Source organism: Agelaius tricolor, unplaced genomic scaffold (genome assembly GCF_023055355.1).
Source record: "Agelaius tricolor isolate 1412-34295 unplaced genomic scaffold, bAgeTri1.0.p SCAF_33, whole genome shotgun sequence".
NCBI lineage: Eukaryota > Metazoa > Chordata > Aves > Passeriformes > Icteridae > Agelaius > Agelaius tricolor.
Window position 1 is genome coordinate 1096069 of NW_027269293.1, and position 20966 is coordinate 1117034.

General features: G+C 54.6%; 2 protein-coding genes across 2 annotated transcripts; one reads left to right on the top strand and one right to left on the bottom strand.

The window, feature by feature from the left end:
- The first annotated feature begins 356 nt into the window (after positions 1-356).
- CHAF1A (chromatin assembly factor 1 subunit A) lies at positions 357-15247 on the top strand. Its single transcript, XM_071452226.1, has 15 exons — positions 357-565; positions 1169-1219; positions 1407-2191; positions 4519-4575; positions 6355-6596; positions 7047-7107; positions 7500-7568; positions 7967-8190; positions 8325-8493; positions 8664-8744; positions 8821-8910; positions 9123-9384; positions 10214-10659; positions 13425-13512; positions 14768-15247. Exons 2-15 carry the CDS (start codon positions 1171-1173, stop codon positions 14845-14847), a joined length of 2703 nt encoding a protein of 900 aa, XP_071308327.1. The 5' UTR covers positions 357-565; positions 1169-1170; the 3' UTR covers positions 14848-15247.
- On the bottom strand, positions 14688-20179 carry UBXN6 (UBX domain protein 6). Its single transcript, XM_071452245.1, has 12 exons — positions 19973-20179; positions 19581-19741; positions 19301-19362; positions 19053-19175; positions 18743-18840; positions 18341-18416; positions 18171-18255; positions 17723-17942; positions 17502-17632; positions 16750-16895; positions 16133-16238; positions 14688-16009 (listed from the first exon to the last, which is right to left on the bottom strand). Exons 1-12 carry the CDS (start codon positions 20053-20055, stop codon positions 15879-15881), a joined length of 1422 nt encoding a protein of 473 aa, XP_071308346.1. The 5' UTR covers positions 20056-20179; the 3' UTR covers positions 14688-15878.
- Positions 20180-20966: the final 787 nt, after the last annotated feature.

Consider the following 20966-nt stretch of genomic DNA (forward strand, 5'->3'; position numbering starts at 1 on the left):
CTCCCAGCATGCTTTGTGACAACCATTGCGCCTGCGCCTCGCAGCGGCGGGCACTGATTGGCCGCCGGCGCCGCCGCCATTTCGCGCGTTGGCTCAATGCCCGTAGCAGCGCGGCGGGCGGCAGTGCTGACTCCGCCCCCTCCGCCCGCTGCTCCGGACAGGCCGCTCCGGCCCGCCGCGGCATCGGTCCCGCCCGGTGAGCCGGTAGGCCTCGGGCCCAAACACAGGGACCCAGTGGCCTCCCGCCGGCCCTTTATAAAGCCACCCAATCAGCGCCTGCAGCGCGCCAGACCGACATCCCCCTCCGCCAATCAGCGGCGCTCCCGGCGGCGGCCAATCCAAAGGCGAGACGCAGCGGGGAGTGTGGCTGGGCGGATCACGTGGGGCGCGCTCGGCCAATCAGTGGCGCGGTACGCGGGGTCGCCCCGGCTCCCGCCAAGTACGAGCGGGACGGGCCGGGCGGGACCGGGCCCGGAGCGGCGGGGGCTGTGCGGGCCGGGCCGCCTCAGGGTCGGCCGCCGCCCCCCGGCACCGCCGCGAGCCGCGCCCGCCGCCGGCGCCACAGGTAGGACCGGGCTGGGGGTGCCGCGCGGCCGGGGCGCGAGGTGTTTCCGGCGGCGGTTGGGCCACGGGGTGCGCGGGGCCTGCCCGGGGTAACAAAGGAGGTGCCGGAGCTGCCGCCGCGCCCCGGGGCTGGGCGCGGGCCCGCCCTGCAGCCGCACTCGTGCAGTCACAGACCGGTTTGGGTGGGGAGCGATCTGAAAGCCCGTCCCGTCCCACCCGTGCCATGGGCAGGGACACCTCGCACTGTCCCCGGGTGCTGCAGCCGGGCCTGGGCACTGCCAGGGATCCAGGGGCAGCCAGAGCTGCTCTGGGCACCTGTACCAGGCCTGCCCGCCCTCACAGCCAGGAATTCCCTCCTCACATCTCCTTGGGTGCAGGCACAGGCTCCTGGGGATGTTCCTGCCCCAGGACAGTGTGAGGGGGACAGTGTGGCTGCCGGGACCCGCTGGGTCGGGGGTTCCTTTGGCTTGGGGGTGACACTGGGACCCCTTTGTCCTCCCTCAGCGGCCCTGAGAGAGCTGTTGCGCTCTGTCTCAGCCGTCCCCGGGAGGCAACAGCTCACTGGGAGCTGCCACAAGTGTTGATTTGTTGTTTTCTCCCGTAGCCATGGAGTGCAGAGACAAAGCTGCTGTTCCTCCACGGAAGCTCGTCCAAGGTAAGGGAGTGTCTCTCATCCAGCGCAGTTTTAACACATTAAGAACATCTCAGACCTGATTTTATGAAACACATTGCTTGGGGATGATTAAATAATCTCTAAGTAGCTCATCTCAATTCTCAATGCGCTCCAGAATGAATGAAAGCCTTTGGTGTTTCCTGTGTCTAATGTGGTGTTGTTGTTGCAGCTCGGCTGCCCTTCAAGCGCCTCAATCCTGTGCCAAAGGAGAATCTCGATGTCAGTTCAGAAGTCAAAAAAGTCAAGAGCTCCCCGAGTGCTTTTGCTGCCAGCAAGGATCCCTCCCTGGATGCCTCAGGTGCCTCCCTGGACAATGTGGAGAACGACTGCCAGCTGGGCTCCGACGGGAATTTGACTCCAAAACTCGTGAACGGGAAGGGTCCTTTGGACCATTTTATCCAGAAAACCCCAGGCGGTGACACCAGTGACCCTGGGGGTGTTCCTGACCCCTCCAGGGGCTCTGCCCGCGGACTCGGGGACGGCGCAGAGCGCGGGGCTGTGGATTCTACAGCTGCTGTGAGCAATGGCACCATAGGAAAGGAGCTGGGCTGCCTGAGCCCCTCGCAGAGCAGCCCAGCAGGTGACTCCGTGGGGACTGAGGGGCCCTGTGCAGCTGCAGCTGGGCCGGGGCAGGCTGCAGGAGCCGGGAGCCCCCCACGCTGCAGCCCCACGGCCTGCCAGGATGGGGCGGGCAGGAAGGGCGCTCAGGGAGAACTGAAGGATGTGCTCTTTGAGGGGAAGGTGCCCGTGGTGCTGCTGGAGGACATCATGACCCTGAAATGCCCCCAGGTGGCCTCTCTGGACGCGTCGGAGAGCGAGGCCCTGGAGTCGTCCCACGAGGGGGACTCGGGACTGACCAACTCCTCACTGAGCTCTGGGGGCTCCCCCGAGCTCCTGGCACAGAGCAAGGGCAGCAGCAGCAGCCCCCTGGCTGCCTCCACGCCTGCCAGGAAGGTTGGTCTGCTCTGCTTTGGGGTGCACTTGCTGTGCTGGAGTGCTTGGGTGCCTGGGGGTCTGGGGAAGAGGGTGAGTGGGGCAGTGAGGAGTGTAGGAAAGGTGGTGGGGGTTAATTAATGAATTGTTGGCCTTTGGGGGGTCTCTAAATCCTGCAGCTCAAGGGTTTGATCCTCCCTGGTTCTGGCTGCTGCTGTATTTACGTTTCTTTAGTGAAATCCCCACTTGGGGCTTGGTGTTTTAGGAACAGCAGTTCTGTGTTTAGGTGGTTTTTCCCAAGCTGTGTTTTCATCCTCCCCAGAGCTGCTGGGGTTCCTGTGAGGCTGTTCCCCCAGTACAGCCAGTGCAGATGCTTTCCCAGCTCTGAATTTCTGCAGCTGCCATGGAAAAGCTCTGGCACAGGGTGCCCAGGGCAGCTCTCCTGCCTCATCCCTGGCAGTGCCCAAGGCTGGGTAGGGATTGGAGCAGCCTGGCACAGTGGAATGTGCCCCATGGCAAGGGTGGCACTGGATGGGCTCTAAGGTCCCTCCCAACCCAAATCATTCTGGGATTCCATGAAAAAGCTCGGGATGAGGGGGTTTTTGATCACCTGAGTTTCAGCCACTCTGATTTTTGGGGCAGTTTGGACAGAGAAGCTTCCAAGGGTGGCAGCACCTGCTCAGGTGGCTCAAACACCACGGGATGGTTCTCCCAGTCCTTTTGTTGTGTTTATCAAGTCCAGTGATCAATTAATTCCTCCTCTGTGAAAACTCCCAGCCTTCCCTCTCTAAAATAAACAGACACACTCAAGCAGGCATGAAGTATTTCCAGTGTAGCAGAAGAGCAGAAAGCACTCCTGGTGTAATCCAACACTGCCAGTGGGGCTGGATTTGCTCACGTGCTGCTCCCCAAAATGGGAGTTTGTAGCCCAAAGCTGGCAGCTGGGAGTCCTGGCAGCTTTGTTTTCCTGGAGGGAAATAGCTCTGAGGAGCTGAAGCCCCCACTTGACAGAACTCCTGTTTTATATCAGATAAATATAGAAAATAAAGCAGTTGGGCTGTGTTAGCCTGTTAATCACAATTTAAATGGGATGCTGTGAATGGCAGCAGGAGGAGGAGGCATCCAGTAAATCAAGTCCCAGTGTGCTGAAATATTGACAAATTAGGCCTTTAACCAGTCTATGAACAATGCTCTTATGCATAAAACACCTTTTTCTTCCCCCCATAAATAAAAGATAAATGAGAAAGGTGCCCTGTTTGCAATTGAGGGTCAGTGAGCTGCTACTGGTGGAAGGTCAAGTGGACTGTGAGGACAAGAAGAAAGTGTTAAAACATGGAAAACAGTCCTTGTGTTCATAAAGTTACAGCTAAATAGCACAGCAAGATAGGTGGATGCAAAAAAAAAACCCAACCCAAAAGCAAACAAACAGAAGTTTAGCTGGAAGGAAGTGAGTTTGCCACGTTGAAATGTCCCCTGTGGTTCAGAGCAGCTCCCCTGGTGTGGTGTCCCCCCTTGCAAGGGATCCTGTAGGGCTGAGGGCACCAGAGGGGTTTGTTCAGGGGGACAAGAGGTGGATCCAGGCTGGGGTGGGAGTGGGGAGGTTGGATGTCCCTTTGTGTGTCCCCATTCCCTGATTTGGGGACATTGGATGTCCCTTTGTGTGTCCCCATTCCCTGCTCTGGGGACATTGGATGTCCCTTTGTGTGTCCTCATTCCCTGATTTGGGGACATTGGATGTCCCTTTGTGTGTCCTCATTCCCTGATTTGGGGACATTGGATGTCCCTTTGTGTGTCCTCATTCCCTGATTTGGGGACATTGGATGTCCCCTTGTGTGTCCTCATTCCCTGATTTGGGGACATTGGATGTCCCTTTGTGTGTCCTCATTCCCTGATTTGGGGACATTGGATGTCCCTTTGTGTGTCCTCATCCCCTGCTCTGGGGACATTGGATGTTCCCTTGTGTGTCATCATTCCCTGCTCTGGGGACATTGGATGTCCCTTTGTGTGTCCTCATTCCCTGATTTGGGGACATTGGATGTCCCTTTGTGTGTCCTCATTCCCTGATTTGGGGACATTGGATGTCCCTTTGTGTGTCCTCATTCCCTGCTCTGGGGACATTGGATGTCCCTTTGTGTGTCCTCATTCCCTGCTCTGGGGACATTGGATGTCCCTTTGTGTGTCCTCATTCCCTGCTCTGGGGACATTGGATGTTCCCTTGTGTGTCCTCATTCCCTGCTCTGGGGGATTTGGGAGTGACTGGATGGGATCTGCAGGAGCAACCCTGGTGCCACTCAGGCTGGAAAGGGGGGACCAGGATCTCCTCTAAAACTTGCATTTTGTAATTGCAGGTACCTCAGAAATTCCACAGAAGTTCAGCAGAGAAGGAGAAGCTGAGATTGCAAAGAGTAAGGCATTTCCCTGACACCCAGACCTCCCCTGAGGAGCCAGCAAAGGCTTTGCCTTTTATCTCAGCCCAGCTGGAACATCTCTTTTGCCATTTTTCCTCACCCTGAGGAGCATGGAAGAACCTTTCATGCAGGCAGTTCAAGTGTTTGGCTCTTTCCAAAGCTCCTGAATGGAGCCCTGGGTGCATTTGGGGCTCTTTGGGAAGAGATTGAAGCCCCAAGATTTAGGTTCTGTTTTTATTAATCCATGAGGCAAATGGGGCACTGTGTCTGTGACTTCCCAGAGGATGTCACCACTGGATGCCACCACTGGGAATGCTCAAGCTCCAGGTTCTGTTTGCTTGGCTGCAGCTCCTCAGCAAACTCTGCTCCCTCATTCTGCTGCCACTCCTGGAGGCTGAGGGGTCACTGCTGCAGGAATGGGGCTTTTTTGGGCTTGTTTTTGTCTGCACCTGGGAAGGTTTGTGCTCAGGAATTCTGTGTCTCTCAGTGGCTTGTTTATAAACTTGTGTGTTTTATGTAAGTTGTAGCTGCAGAGCTTTTCAGCTTTTCCCAGTGCCCCATATAGAATTCCAATCTGTTGTTTTCTTCCCTTCTTATAGCTGTGTTAAAAATAGCAGGGATGGGAGGGAGAGAGGAGAATGGAAGCTAAAAATGATGCTGGGAATGAACCAAAGCCACCAGTGAGCTGTCAGCTTCACACCAGCACCCTGCACATTCCATGACTCAGGCTGACAGTGTTGTTTCCTTGCCATTGGCACCATTTGGCTGTTGGTGGCTTTCTGCAGTTATTTGTGTTGTGACACTGCTCAAGGAAGCCTTGATGTTGACAAGGGAAGATGTGAAATCAATAAAAGAAAACTGAAAATACTCAGGGAGGAGTTGGAGTGTCTGGGCACAGGCAGATCCTCCTTTCCTGGTGACATCACCAGTGCCTGCAGCACAGAAAAGCTTTTTCTCTTTAATTTGACATCTTCCCCCTTTGTGTCAGCAGAGCCACGGTGGGAATTGCAGTTGTTTTGGGAGGAAACACCATAAAAGGCAACACTTCCAATAAAATCTGTTCCCAGAGTGCCCCTTGAACAATCTCAGGGCACTGGTGATGTCTGATGATGTAGAATGGAAGAAAACAAGGGATAAGCTCCACAGTCTGGGGTTTGGAGGCTGACTTTACTCCCTGAGATCATGGAATAGCCCAGCTTGGGGGGACCCACAAGGATCATCAAAGTGATTTCTGTGCTTGTGGAAACAATCAGAAAATCCTTGTGGGTTTGTGATGTCAAATCAGCTCTAATTCACTTGTGGAAGTGACACCACTGTAGCCCTGTGATGACACCAAAGCATGAAAAGCTTTGCTCAGGAGGAAATATTTTGGAAAGAATCTGAAATCTCCTATTGAATAAGGGAATCATTATGATTTTTTAATTCCCATCTAATTTTCCATAATGCCACAGTGGTAATGAAGATGACTCAATACAAAGCTTTCTTTGATGCTTAGAGAAATGAAAATACCTTTTTTAAGAATAATTAAAGCTTTCAGAGAGGCAGCCCAGGGAAGCTCAGCTGCCTGAGGCAGGGGGGCTGTGGATGTGCTCCCACCTGCACTCCTGGAGAGGAGCATGAGGGGCCCTCCCAGTCCAGGATATTTTTGTGGTGCTGCAGGTCAAGCACTGGGTGGGTCCAGCTTCCTTTTTGAGCAATAAATGCAAAAATGCTGATTTTCCCTGGGGCTTTGGGGAGCACAGAGCTGCAGTTCTGAGTGTCCCCTTTGTGCCCCAGGACCAGGAGCGCGCGGACAAGCTCCAGAAGCTGCAGGCAGAGAGGGAGGAGAAGGGGAGGCTGAAGGAAGAGGCAAAAGCTGCGAAGGAACGAGCCAAGGAGGAGGCAAAGAAGAGGAAAGAGGAAGAGAAAGAGTTGAAGGAGAGAGAAAGGAGGGAAAAGAAAGAAAAGGAAGAGAAGGAGAAAGCTGAGAAGCTGCGAGTGAAGGAGGAGAAGCGCAAGGAGAGGCAGGAGGCTCTGGAGTGAGTGCCTGGGCTCGTGCACATCCTGGGGGTGCCTGTGCTGATTTCCATGCCCACTTTCCCTGCCCTCCTGCTCCAGCAGCACAGGCCTGGGGTCAGGGGGTGGCTCTGAAATGCTTGAGGGACTCTGTGCCCCCATCCCAGCGGTGCCTCTGCTGCCCTGAGCAGGACCTGGCTCTCCTGTGCTGTTTGTGGAGGAAGTGACCTGGGACTTGGTAACCCCTGAAACTCCCTGGGACTGAGAGAAACTTGAGGCAGCCCATTAACCTGAAATGGGTCAATATTTGCTCTAGAAGGAATGAACAAAGTGTCCTCTGCACTTAACCAAGTGGGGTTCTTGGCTGGGTTGACAGATGATCCTCGTGGTGGGGTCTGGGGCTTCCCACCTCTTCCTCAGTGCAAATAAACCCTTCCTGGAGGGTGACAGTTCACATGATCTTTGTTTTCAAGGGCAAAACTTGAGGAGAAGAGAAAGAAAGAAGAGGAGAAACGGTTAAAGGAGGAAGAAAAGGTAAAAATGTTTTTTCTGGCTTGTCTCTAAATTCTTTCTGGGGTGAAATGGTGCAGCAGGTTCCTTTGAGTGCAGCCTGTCCCCCTGACCTGCTGGGGCTGCTTCATGCAGATTTTACCTGTTACTTTCACACCTGTTGGTTCCTTTGCTTCTCCCCTCGTGGGTGTTTTCTGTGTGTGTTTCTGAATGGGCACAAGTGACCTCTCCCCTGGCAGTGACACTGGAGCCCTGCTTGTGCCAGGGAGGACAATCAGTGTTTCTGTTGAGTCACAGGAGCTGCTGACTGCCTGAACTTTGCTTTGTGCCTCATTTGAAGTTGAGTCATGCATGAGCTCACCTGGCATTCCAAAGCTTTGTCCCATCTCACGTTTGCATTTGGGTTCTCATTTCAGCGCATCAATGCACAGAAAGCAGAGATCACCAGGTTCTTCCAGAAACCAAAGACTCCACAAGCCCCCAAGGTGAGGGACTGCTGTGCCTCTGTGTGTGTGTGTTGGTCTCTCACAGTTGTTCCTAACAAAAATACCCTGATTTCCTTCTCAGCTGCCCCTTACAGCTTCTTAGGTGGTCAAAACATTGTTTTTTCTTAATTTCCTGGTCCCAAAAGTGCAAAGGATTTTAAGAAAAAGGCCAGAGCAGAGACTACAGAAGACATTTGTGGTTGGTTCAGTGAACCTCAGCTCTGTCTTCTGCATTGCCTGGAAGATCTGGAGTCTTGGACAGGAAGGGCTTAACCTAAATCTTCACTTAACCTAAATCTTCACCTCAGACAACACCTCAACAGCAGGTGTTTCTTGCACGTGTTGGTGCTGCAGCTTCTCAGTGTCCAAACCCTGACATTCCTCACTTGATGTTTCAGACCCTTGCTGGCTCCTGTGGGAAGTTTGCTCCTTTTGAAATTAAGGAGAACATGGTCTTAGCCCCCCTCAGCCGTGTTGCCCTGGATCCAGAGGACCTGGAGCAGCTGGATAAGCTCCTGCACGCCCAGAATGGTGAAGATTCTTTCTTGAAGGATCTAAAATGTCGTAAACCACGAAAAACTGGGCCCACTTTGGTCAGTGACAGCAGTGACAGTGTCAACAGGTCAGTCTGCACCTGGGGGCTTCTTTTGCTTCTGGTTTATGAAATGAACTGCAGAGAGGGATTGAGGATTGGAGAGGAGGGAAGAAGGCTGGAGCTGCTCTGTGGGGCTCAGCCACCTTCCCCTGTGTTCCCAGTGACGTGGTGGTGGTGGACAGCTGCCAGGCAGATGCTGTTCCTGAGAGGGAGAAGTTTGGCAGGATGAAGCTCCTGCAGTTCAGTGAGAATCACCGCCCTGCCTACTGGGGCACCTGGAACAAGAGAACCTCCCTGATCCGTGCCAGGAATCCATGGTCCAAGGACACTGTAAGCACCTCAGCCTGCTGCATCCTTTATGCTCTAAAAGTGAATGTGCTTGGCCAAGGCCTTCTGCTTCCCTGGCATTTCTGAGCCATTTTGTTCCCTTTGAAAGCCCAGCCTGGGTTTGGGGCTGTGCTCTCTCCAGTGATGGACAGAAATGTTGGCATTTCTTGCAGAAATTGCTGGACTATGAAGTAGACAGTGATGAAGAGTGGGAAGAGGAGGAGCCAGGGGAAAGTCTCTCCCATAGTGAAGAGGTGAGGATCCTGCATGCTGAATAAAACCAGGAACCACTTGCCCTTGGCAGTGTAACTTTAACCCATTTATTTGTAGGATGACGAAGAGGAGGGAGAGGATGAAGATGAGGACGATGGGTTTTTTGTACCCCATGGGTACCTATCTGAAGATGAAGGTGTGACAGAGGTAAGGGAGCTGGGTGTCCCTGGGTTTCCATCTCTGTTTCCAGTGAACTGTGCCCTGTCAATATTGGCAGGGGAGGAGAGCACGTGCTCTGTGCCTGCAGGGTTCAGGAGCCCTGTGTGCCTCAGGGAACACGAGGCAAAGCTGCCTTCAAAAAGCTCTTTTTTTTTCTCCTGGTCTGGCTGTAACAAGCCTTTTGTCCCCTGTGGCTGCAGGAGTGTGACCCAGAGAACCAGAAGGTTCGTCAGAAACTGAAAGCAAAGGAGTGGGATGAGCTGATAGCCAAGGGGAAGAGGTTCCATGTCCTACAGCCTGTGAAGATTGGCTGTGTCTGGGACAGGGCAGCAAAGGACAACGGCACCAACCCGGACCTGAAGGTGCTCCAGCAGTTCACAGCCTGTGTCCTGGATCCACCTGTGCCAGAGGAGGAGCAGCAGACACAGAAATGTAGCAAAAAAAGAGCAAAAGATCAGCAAAGTAAGACCTGAAGGGCTAAACAGTGCTTCCACAGTGTTGTGCTCTGCTTTGGAGGGAGCAGGGGGATTAGTGAGTGCTGCATTCAGAATGACCTGTTTCTGACAGGGCTGGAATCCAAGGAATCTCTGAGAGCTCTTGGAAAGGAGTTTTCTGGCAGTGCCTCTCCAAAAAGTCTTGCTCTGGGCAATCTAGGAACTAAAGCCAACCAGACTTGAGCAAGCTCAGATTTAGGATGGGCCTGAGCCTGTTTATTGTTTGGGGGAAATGGTTTGGTTTCTGTGTTTGGTTCCAGTCCTGAGCTTTTCCTGCACCTGATTAACACAGGGCTGTGAATAACTCACAAAAGGCCAAGCAGGGGCTGGAGATTTCACTCCAGGCTGTTGTTATTATTGGGGGTGAGTTTTCTACATCAGATCTAGAAGCTGTTACAACCATGGACTCCCAGAGTGGGTTGTGTTGGGTTGGGTTGGGGGACACCTTAAAGACCACCCAGTTCCTGCCATGGGCAGGGGCACCTTCCCCTTGCTCCAAAGGCCATCAAACCTCACCTTGGAGCCTTCCAGGCATGGGGCACCCCCGGCTTCTCTGGGCAATCCATCTCTAAAACCAATCCTGCAGTGCCCATGCTGCTTTCTCTCCCACCTTTAACCCATTCTGTGCCACTTTTCCCCTGCAGTGCTGGGCCAGCTCTGGAGTACCTGTGCTGAATTCTTTCCCACCTTTAACCCATTCTGTGCCACCTTTCCCCCACAGTCCTGGCCCAGCTCTGGAGTACCTGTGCTGAATTCTTTCCCACCTTTAACCCATTCTGTGCCCCTTTCCCCCGCAGTCCTGGCCCAGCTGCTGCCGCTGCTGCACGGGAACGTGCACGGGAGCAGGGTGATCATCCAGGAGTTCCAGGAGTGCTGCCGCCAGGGACGCTTCAGCCACGGCTCCAGGAGCCCCCCAGAGCCCGCGGGCGGCGAGGACAGCGGGGTGCCCTCCAAGGCCAGGCTCAAGAGGATCATCTCAGAGAGCTCAGTGTACGAGAAGAGGCCCGAGTTCAGGATGTGCTGGTACGTGCACGCCGAGGTGCTGCGCAGCTTCGGCCAGGAGCAGCTGCCCGTGCCCTGCCAGTGGAGCTACGTCACCCAGGTGCCCTGCACGGGCAAGGAGGAGGGGGCCAGCGTGCCAGGAGTGGCCGTGCCCCAGCTCACCCCCCTGGCAGCCAAGAGGAAGGCTGTGGGAAGCATGTCCATCACCAAGTTCATGAAGAGGCCTCGGGGTGCTGAGCAGGTGAGTTCCTTGTGGCCCAGGATGAGGGCTGGGGGTGTTTGTACCCCCCAGGTCAGCCTGTTAGCTCTAGCCACTGTCCTGCACGCCAGAAGACCCTTTTTATGGGGAAAGGAGTGAAATGATGGGACTAAAGAGATGGGTTTCTTTTGTGTGTCTGCAGCTTGGACTCTCTGTTCCATTTGAAACGTTGCTCTCCTGCTGTTCTTCCATTCTCTGCTATTTGGCAGCGATTGCATCCAAGCTGTGAATAGTTTGAGAGTCTGCTTGGCCCTGGTTTTACAGCTGTGTGTAATTTGTGTGCAGGTTTTATGTGTGCCTGTGGCTGCCAGATGTACAGCCCGAGCTGATGACTTACAGCAGTTGCATGTGAACGGATTAAATGTGATTCCCAAGTGCTGCAACTCAGCCCAGAGCAGTCTGTAAAGGCTCCAGCTCATCCTGACACACATAAAGCTGAATTTCAAGAGCTGGTTTAAAATCATAATAATTCATAGGGACAAAATGAGATGGAATTGCAGTGGTTGCTGCCTGGGAGCTGTGTTGTGGTTTTCCTGTTGTTGCTTCTGCTTTTCAGGGCAACCACAGGTAGTGCTGGAGCCTAATCATGACTGAAAAATGGGATCATGGAATTCCAGAATGCTTTGGCTTGGAAGGGACCTTCAATCCCACCCAGTGCCACCCCTGCCATGGCAGGGACACCTCCCACCATCCCAGGGGGCTCCAGCCTGGCCTTGGGCACTGCCAGGGATCCAGAATCCCATCCCAGCCCCTCCCCACCATCACAGGGAGGAATTCCTTCCCAACATCCATCCAGCCCTGCCACCTGACAATGGGAGCCATTCCCTGTGTCCTGATCCTTCCATCCCTTGCCCAGATTCTCTCTCTGCGTTTCCTCTTGGCCCCTTCAGGCCCTGGAGGAGCCACAAAGCTTGGGAGGAGCTGAGTCCCCACAAAGCCTGGGATGCTCTGTGGAGGCTTTAGGTGCTGGAATTTGGGGTTATCAACCTTTGGCTTCCAATCCCCCAGGCAGGGCAGGGTTTGAAGTCCCTGCCAGTGGATTTATTCCTCCCTCCCTGTGCACCAGCTTAGGAAAGAGCCCCAGAATGGTTTGGGTTGGGAGGGACCTTAAAGCTGATCTCGTTCCACCCCCCTCCCATGGACCACAGATGAGGCTTTTGATGCTTTTTATGCTTTGCCTTCCCAATTTATTCTTGGCTTTTTTGGCTTTTCTACTGAAAAAGCTCAGCATTCAGGTATTGATAGAGATCAGAGACTTGTGAGAAGCTGTTCAGCCCCCAAACTCCATCTGCTTGGGTTTTTTCTTGTACACTAAATAAAGGCAGAGATAAAAGTCTCTGCTTGGCACCCACTGGAAATTCAGCTTATAAGGGAGCAGAAATAGCAAAACAAAGGCTTTTAGGAGAATTACATCACCAGCCTGAATGCTTCAAAGCTTCTCAGAGCTGTGCTGGGGAGGTGCAGCTCCGAGCAGAGGTGTCACAGCCCCAGAAGCTTTTCATTCCTGATGTCTCAATCAGCCCTGCTCAGGTGTGAAGATCCCACCCCACCTGTGGAGCCAGGCTGGGCTGTGGAGAGAGCCTGGAGCTGCCAGATTCCCACTCTGGCACGTGTTTCTCTGCTGGGAAGCTCACACCAGGGCTTGTGTGAGTCAAGGTGCTCTTACATAAGCTGTGGAGAGAAAAATGTGGTGCTGAAGTGGGCAGTACCTGCCCACGTGTAGGAGGGATTTAATTTGAGAACTGGGACTTTTATTGAAAGATGGAAATTGAAAATTTTCTTGGCTTGGAAGAGTTTTTAGGGGATGGGGATCAGGATTTTTATTCCAGTTCTATCTGAAGGAGAAAAAACAAAAAACAACCCAACTCAACAGAACCTCACAGCTGGGCAGCTTTGGTTTGTGTCACTCCTTGGGTTCTGTGTTCTCCATTCAAAATGGGGAATTTGGGCTTTTCCCATGGCAGCAAGGGAAGAACTGGGCACCACTCCCTGAAGAAAAGCTGATTGGCAAAGAGGAGGAGGAGTCAGGAGAGAACAAGGCCCAGACTTGACCAGCAGCAGTAATTCTCCATCTTCAGAAGAGAGAGGACCTCCAAAGGGGCTCAGCCTGGAGCCAAGGAGGCTCAGGGGGGCCCATGTGGCTCTGCACAGCTCCTGGCAGGAGGGGACAGCCAGGGGACAACAGGACAAGAGGGAACAGCCTCAAGCTGTGCCAGGGGGGTTTAGGTGGGATATTGGGAAAATTCCTTCATGGAAAGGGTTGTAAAGCCCTGGCACAGCTGCCCTGGGCACAGCTGGAGTCCCCAGCCCTGGAGGGATTTAAACTCCATGGGGATGTGGCACTTGGGGACAGGGCCAGTGCTGGCCTTGGCAGTGCTGGGGAGCAGTTGGACTCGCTGACCTTTATGAGTCTGTGATTCTATGGGAATAATAAACAGAGGGGGGAGAGATTTCCCTTCCAAAAATGCAGCAGGAGTCAGATTCCCATGGAGCCTGAGCTGCCTGTGCTGCGGGGGCTGCTCTGCACGTTGTGTAACAGGGGAGGATCCTGGAGCAGAGCTTGGCCTCTTTCCCACTGTGTGTGCCCTGCACAGGAGCCCTTTTGTCACAGGTCCCAGCTCGTGGAGCTGGCAATTGCAGATTTCCTTGCTTCCAGATGTGCCCACCTGCCCAGAGGGTGCCCAGCGCTGCCTGTGCCAGCTCTGGCACCTCCTGGCTCACAGCTGGGACCTGCTCTTTCCCTGCAGGCTGCAGAGATGGATGGATTTCAGGCAGACACTGAGGAAGATGAGGAAGATGATGACTGCATGATTGTGGATGTACAGCCAGGAAAAGGTGGGAAGGGAGACCAAGGGAGCAGCACCTGTGTGAGCTAAACTTGGGCTTTTCTGCCCTTTTCACCACTCCTTGAGCTTTTCTCTCTATAGAGATCTTATTCCAGATACTGCTGCTTTTTATCCTTTTTTGAAAAGATGCTTCTTTGCTATTTATGGCCTTCTCTAAGCTGCTCTTGCCTTTGCTGCCCTCCTCCTCCCCTTTTGCCTCAGTGGCACAAAGCCCCTGTGAGCAGCCCTTGGCTGCCAGGGTCACCTGCCTGTTCCTGGGGGCACAGGTGAGCACAGGGGCAGTGCCAGCACATCCACGGGCACATTCTGGCAAATATTGCTGCCCTCTGGGGATGCAGAGCCTGGCAGGGGCTGGGTTATCACCCCTCTGGTGCCTCCTCAGGAGGTGCAAATTGTCTGATGGAAGTCACATCAGGGAGCAGCCTGGCTGCTGCTCTGCTCCACAATCCAAGCACTTGCTTGTGTTTGTGTCCCAGTTATCCCTTGGAAAATGGCTTCAAAGCCCCTCTGCTGCAGCCTCTCCTTTCAGGCCACGCTGGGATGAGGCTGTGGAGCAGCTCCTTTCATCTCCAGGAGCTTTTGGACGTGATCACACAGATCAATGAGCTGACTCCAAGCACGTGCTGTGCTTTCCAAAGCTCTGGGCTCTTTCTTGCTGCTCACAATGGAGCTCTCCCAGCCTGCTCTGAGGGAAGTGGTTTGTGTTGGGCAGCTCCTCTGACAGATAAGGACTCGTGCACAGAAATTCTGGAGTGTTTGACCCATTCCAGGCATTATCTGGGCTCTCCTTCCTCTCTGAGCTCCTCTCACCTCCCCAAAACAGACATTGGGACTGCTTGACAAGGAGCCTGGCTTTAATCTTAAGCTGCTTTTGCTTATTACCAGGCTCTGAGATGAAAACCTCGCCTCAGGTTCGTCCCCTCTTGTTCTGAGGATGCCACTGAGCAGCTTCCCTCCCTCAGGCTCTGCTGACATGCAAGCAGCTCGATTTGTTTGGCTCTGCCTGACTCTAAAGCACTGAAAAGATTATGAAAATCCTTTTTATGGTTGAAGTGATTTTTTTTATTCTGGATTGGTGATATTGAATACGAAGCCAGTATTAAAACCAGTTTTTAAATAGTGTTGAAAAGGAGACTCACAACAGATGCAGGAAGCTAAGACAGATAAAACATAAAGTAGTCAAATTTTACTGGATTAATGAGGATATTCATAAAAACAAACCAAACACATTCTCTCCTTTGCAGGTTCCACAGCTTCAGAATCCAGTGGCACAAGAGCTGCTCACCAGGACAGCAGCATGGTCAGCCCATCTAATACAGTTTGAGACTTAAATGCTACTAACTCCTGTATGTATGTAGAATGAGTTAGAAAGTTTTAAACCTTGTGTATCTTTGACCAAGATACTTGAAAGTATTCCACATTTCTTGTAAAGAGAAGACAGCACTTTGTTCTGCTTCAGACCAGATGGAAGCTTAAATTTTTAGCTTTAGCTTTTTAGCTTTTTTTTTTTTAAATACTGCATATTAATCTGTCCTTAATAAAGCATTATTGAAATTTTGATACTTCTTTGTAATGGAAGGTATCTAAGTTATCTCTAAAAGTAGCTTGAGGGATTTTGGAATAAGCTTATTGTGATGCCACTGGGGAATGACTGTTCATAATGTTGTACAGCGTGGCCTTGGGTATAAATGATGTACAATTATATATGAATTTATGCTCTTGTACCATCCTGTTTGTGGTCTTACTTGCTCCAGAGAACAGCAGCAGGGCTTTACCTTTGGAAGAGGAAAAATGCTTTGTTTCTCTTATTTTAGGACAGGCTGGACAGGTCAGGGCTAGATTCTCAGTCTCTTGTCTACATCAGAGCTGGGCTCTGTCTCACAGAAAAACTCTGCTTGAGGTATTGAAGGACTGAGCTGGCATCAAACTTGGGGACACACAGGACAAACTTGCTGGGGCTTTCAGCTTTATACAACTGGTGAGTTATCAATTACTTCTTTAAAGGATTGTCTGTAATTTCAGGTTTGTTATCTCCCCCTGGGCAGCAGCAGTAGCTGTTCCCTGCTGTCACTCTGAAGGGACAAGGGGGTGATGCTGCCCCAGTAACACCAGTGCCAGCCCCAGCACAGACTGGTTTGGCATCTCAAACCTACAACAACAACAACGCAACTCAAGCAACTGGGATCAGAACTGAGTCTTTAAATTTAAATTCCATTTAATCAGACTAAGTGTAACTTTATCCAAATAGCTTCTCTCCAGTAGGAGTTACAGTGCACACAGAAGCAGAACGGGAAGCTGAGCTCTGAACCCAGCCCCCTCCCCAGGCTCAGGCTGGTAATCCAGCTTTACCAGCCCCTAATCCCTGCTCCACCACTGCCTTGGGAACACCTCGGGCAGTCCCTGCTCCAGTTCGGTGTTGGAAGCCCCAGGGAGGAGCCACTGGCGAGGCCACCTGTGAGTCTGGAGCTGGGAGGGGACAGCGGGGCCCAGCCCCTGCGCAGAGCTGAACCAAAGCCACCTCCAGCAGTCTCGGCAAAAGGAGGGACGAGTCCAAAGCCAGCAGCACTGGAGGCTCTGCCCTTTATTTCAGGACAGGGGCTGGGCCCTGGCCAGCAGCTCGGGCCTGAGGGGGCTGCGCTGCTCCTCCGCCGCCGCCGCCTCCACGTCCGCCATGACCGCGGCGTCCCAGGCCAGGCTCAGCAGGGCCGAGGGCACCTGGGCAGGACAGCAGCACTGAGCACAGCCAGGGAAGGGTGTGGGGAGGCCTGACTGCCATCCAGTGCCACCCCTGCCTGGGCCAGGGCCACCTCCCACTGCCCCAGCTGGCTGCATCCCGGCCTCGGGCACTCCCACGGCTGCTGTGGAACACCCTGGGAGCGTTCACAGAGCTGGGACTGCTCAGACTGAGAAGGACAAGGCTGGATTCTGCAAGCAGCTCCTTTTAGGGGATGTTACCGTGGGCTTTCTGTTCATACCCTCCCTCACCATCGCTGCCTTCCCTCTTTCCCAGCCCCTGAGAGCTCTGTGCTCCAGGAGGACCCTGCATTTCCCTCCACACCTCCAAGCCCCCAAGCAGTTACTGCTTTGTTTGTGCTTAAAATGAGAGGACAGAGCACAGCTTGGGGCTCTTAAAGAACACAAACTTCTCCCCCACCTCTGAGCAGCAGAAGTCTCTGACAGCCTCAAGATGCTCCGGAAGGTACCAACAATAATATTTTTCACTCACCAACCCACATTCATTGAAGGCCAAGTTCTCATCAGTCAGTTTGAGACCTCCAGGTCCCAGGAGCTCAAAGGGCAGCCAGTCATCTCTGAGTGCTTCTCTCACAAAGTTGTAGAGCACAGACACTGATTCTCGGGCATAAAAAGTCCCTGCCATGAGAAAACAAGGTGAGACAGTCTGGCATTTACCAAAATCTAACCTTTTGTGGTCGGTTCTGTGGGGCTTCACCTACTGATGCTGACTTGATCAACGACTTCCCTGCCACACAGCCAGCCTGATTTAACTGAAAACTTTAAAAGCAGAATCCCCAAAGAAAAATAGTCAATTGTTGGGAGCCCCTGCCAGCCTGTAACAAAGAGCTGGGGAAGCCTGAAATGATTTCCAGAGTTCTACAGGAAAATTTGAAGAGGATTTATGCTGTTGTACAATCTGACATCACACAGGCAGCCTCACGCTGGCTGCTGTCACACACTGATCTAATGAGTCCAGCTTGTTTCCAGAGGCCTGGGAAGAGCAGACTTTAATTAATGATGCCTTGAGATTCTTCCCTCTCTGTCCAATCCTGGCTTAAAACCCCAACCCTGAGCAGGGGGAGAGGGTTTGGAGATGGGAAGAGTTCATGGAGAAATGTTACCCTTGCTGTGGTTTTGGAGTGGTTTATCCCACCAGCTGAACTCAGCACCTCCTCCTTACACTCCAAGGACCCTCAGCAGCTTCTGGAGGTGCCCAAAGGAAGGGTGAGGGGTCCCCCTTACCCTGGAGGATGTATCCATCGGGGAAGCGCACCCTCAGCAGCGTGTAGTTGTACTTCCTCATCTCCCTCTGCTCGTCCTTCTCGCGCATGGCTCTGGTCCTCAGCATCGACGCCTTCTCCACCGCCTCTGTCCTGCGGGGACAGACCCTTGTAGGCCCTGAGGAGAGCCACCAGCTGCTGGCTTGGCTGCTGTCCCCTGGCCCTGCTGCTGCAGCCCCTCACCGGAGCCTCTGCTCCCTGCGCAGCTCCTCCGCAGTGAGGCTGAAGAAGTCGTGGGGCAGCTCGAAGTGCGCGGCCGCGGGCGAGGGCTGGAACACGGCGAGCTGCCGGTGCAGCTGCGCCCGCACGGGCTCCGAGCTCAGCAGCTGCTCCTTGTGCTCCTTCAGGTCTTCCAGCCTGCTCAGCACCTCCTCCTTCAGCACGTAGAACTCCTCCGTGGTCTCTGCAAAGGCAAAGATGGCATCAGGCTCTTGGTCTTTAGAGCAGTGACATGGGGACAAGGAAATGTCATATGGGGACAAGGAACGTGCAGGCTCAGAGCGTGTTTGAGCGTGTTTTTGTTCCAGCCTTGGAGGAATGACCTCTGTGGAGCTGTCAGCAACCAGAGCTGCCCCCAGCATCCCAGCACCCCACAAAGCCCTGACTCCACGTTAACACCATGAGTTCTTGCCTTGTCCTGGAACAGGAAGTGTTTTTGTCTCAAACCCAACAGCCTGGAAAAATTTGTGTGTCCCTTCCAAGCAGCTTATCCTTTCCTGGAAAAAAAAGGACAGAATTTAAATGGAGTTTGCTCCAAGCAAGGGCTTTCCAAGGCTGAGCAGCTGTGGAGCCTGAGCTCACCTGAAACACCTTGTTCTGCAGTTTGATTTTCCGGTATTTCTCCTCTTCTGGATGGAGATAGATGTTATCCAGGTACCTGCAGGAAGAGGAATGCACTGCCTGGGTCAAAGCAGGACACTCCGAGGTCAGAGAGAAAACAGAGACCTCACAGAGAAAAAAAGCTGAGAAATCCAGGAAAAAAAAATATACATCAATGTTTTGTTCATCAAACTGAACAACCAGCAGCTCCCAAACCTCTTGGATTAGTGGGACCAACTCCTCCAGGATGCTGACATCAGGTCAACTGACAAACTGGGTGGTTCAAGAGTTCCATTTTCTTCCGAAAAAAAGTCTTGGCTAGAAGCTGAGCAAGAAAACCCAGCAGGGAAGGGATGAGCTGCCCGTGCCCTCAGTGACACTCACTTGGCCATGGTCTCCACGCACAGCCGGACCTTCTCCCGGTCCTTGTTGAAGGTGTGGATCTCCATGATGGAAGCAGCCACTGGGTCCACGGAGAAATACTGGGGGAGAGGGAGAGAAGCTGCTCAGGGAGGAGCTGACCCCAGCTCATCTCAATCGTTCACCATTTGCTGGGCTAGAGATGATTGAACAGGTAAAGTGAAATTGTCCTGGGGGAGATTTTACACCAAGGAGGTGGAGGGTTGGTGAGGTCACTGCTGGCACAAAAGGAGTTTGAAGAGGAAAGGGGAGGAGTTTGAAGGGAAGCACTCACTGCCTGGATGGCTTCTCGGAGCTGCTTTTCCTTCTGGTCTTTCCTCACAACAGTACCAGTCAAGGGGCAGATGAAATAAACCCCTGAGACAGAGGGAGCAGCTGCCCCTTCCTCCTCTTGCTCCTGAAGGAGATAAAACCAAACTGAGCACGGGGAGGTTTTGGGGAGAGCTCTGTTTACAAATATCCTCAGGATAAGGAGAGCAGCCCCAAGGGGTGCTGAGCAGGGCATGGCAGCATCTCCCTCACCTTTTCCTCCATGGAGAGCCGCTTCTCGCTGGCAGCTGCCTCGGCCATTAGCTCTTTCCTCACTACAACACACAAACCCGGGTTGGAGTGGAGGCTCAGCACATTCCAGAGCCTTCTGGACAGCTCAGCGCTGCCCTGGGAAGCAAACACCTGCTCAGGTGTGGCGTCCCAGCCCAGGGCTACACATGACCCCATTTCCAGGACAGCTGCCCCAAAACAGGCTGGCCAGAGAGCCGTCCCCGGGCGCTTTTCGAGCCGTGATTCCCCCGGCCGCTCCTACCCTGGTTCCTGATGGCCTCCTGGGATGCGGACGGAGCCTTTCCTCCCTTGGGCTTCACCTCCAGCCGGGCCAGCGCCGCGGCCGCCGCTCTCTGCGCCTCATCCGTCGGGGCCTGCCGGGGCTTCGGGGCCACCTCGGCTTTCGGCTTCTCCTTGGGGGCCCTGGCACGGAGGACACGGCTCGGGGACCGCCCGTGCGCGCCCACCCGCCGGTGACAGCGCGGGGACGCGGGAAGGGGCGCTCGGGCCCGGCGCTGTCACCGCTGCCGGCCCCGTGTCCCCCTCGTGCCCCGGGCAGGTACCGGGCCCGGGGCGGGGGGTACCGGCCGCGGAGGGTGCCCGGGGGTGGCGTTACCCGTGGTGACGTTACCGGAGGGTCCCCCCAGCCCGTACCGGGATGGCTCCGAGAGCTTCTGCCCGGGCCCTGCCGTCTTGAACTTCAGGTCGGCCTTGATCTCCTGGAAGAACTTGCGCATGGTGGTGCCGGGCTGGGACCGGGCCGGGACGGGAGCAGCACCGGGACGGGAGCAGCACCGGGACGGGAGCGGGGCTGCCGCGCCCCCCCCGCGCTTCCGGCCCGCCCGCGCCGTCACCGGAACGGGGCGGGACCGGCCCCGCTCGGGCGGCGGGGATGGGGCGGCAGGGGGGCGAGGGATACCGGCACCGGCATCACGGGGGCTGCGGCACCCGCGGAGCCGTGAGCGGGACCCGCGGACCTCGGAGCAGGACCCACGGACCCCAGAACGGGACCTACGGACCACAGAGCAGGACTCACGGACCCCAGAACGGGACCTACGGACCCATGAGCGGGACTCACGGACCCCGGAGCGGGACCCACGGACCTCCACAGAGCCCCGGTTGCATCCCTGGAGCCCCGGCGGCACCCACGGAGCCTCACGGAGCCCAGAGCGCCCCAGACCCCCCCAAAGCTGCACCCGCAGCCCCACGGAACAGCCTCGGCTCGCGGTACCCCGGGAGCAGCCCGGTACCGTGAGCAAAGCAGGCTGAACGGAGCCCTGGGCAGCTCCGGAGCTGGGACACAGCCGGGGCTGCGGCGTCTAAAGCTCACGGACACGGAGCCTCGTGTCTCCCGTCTCTGGCAGATCGGCCCAGGGCTCCAAACCTGAGGATGCACACAGTAAACATCCCCGCGTGTGCTGCGGGTTCACGGGGTTATTTCCACGGTACAGCTCCTGCTCCCCTCCTCTGGGACACGGGACACTCGCAGCCGAGAAAGGGGCTGCGGCTCTCGGCATCGGGCAGACCCCACCCCGAACGGGGCTGTCGGCACCTGGCACTGCCCCTCCGGTGGCACAGGGATCGACCCCGGCGGCACCGAAGGCCAGGAACACCTGGATGAAGGCTGGACACGCACCGTCACCGGCAT

Excerpts from the sequence above, each read along its gene's own strand:
- CHAF1A (XM_071452226.1), top strand. The coding sequence starts at position 1,171 with ATGGAGTGCAGAGACAAAGCTGCTGTTCCTCCACGGAAGCTCGTCCAA. Across the intron at positions 8,494-8,663 it reads ATCCATGGTCCAAGGACACT|AAATTGCTGGACTATGAAGT; the intron begins GTAAGCACCTCA and ends CATTTCTTGCAG. Across the intron at positions 10,660-13,424 it reads GGCCTCGGGGTGCTGAGCAG|GCTGCAGAGATGGATGGATT; the intron begins GTGAGTTCCTTG and ends CTTTCCCTGCAG.
- UBXN6 (XM_071452245.1), bottom strand. The coding sequence starts at position 20,055 with ATGCGCAAGTTCTTCCAGGAGATCAAGGCCGACCTGAAGTTCAAGACG. Across the intron at positions 18,417-18,742 it reads TGCGTGGAGACCATGGCCAA|GTACCTGGATAACATCTATC; the intron begins GTGAGTGTCACT and ends CTCTTCCTGCAG. Across the intron at positions 16,896-17,501 it reads CGATGGATACATCCTCCAGG|GGACTTTTTATGCCCGAGAA; the intron begins GTAAGGGGGACC and ends TTCTCATGGCAG.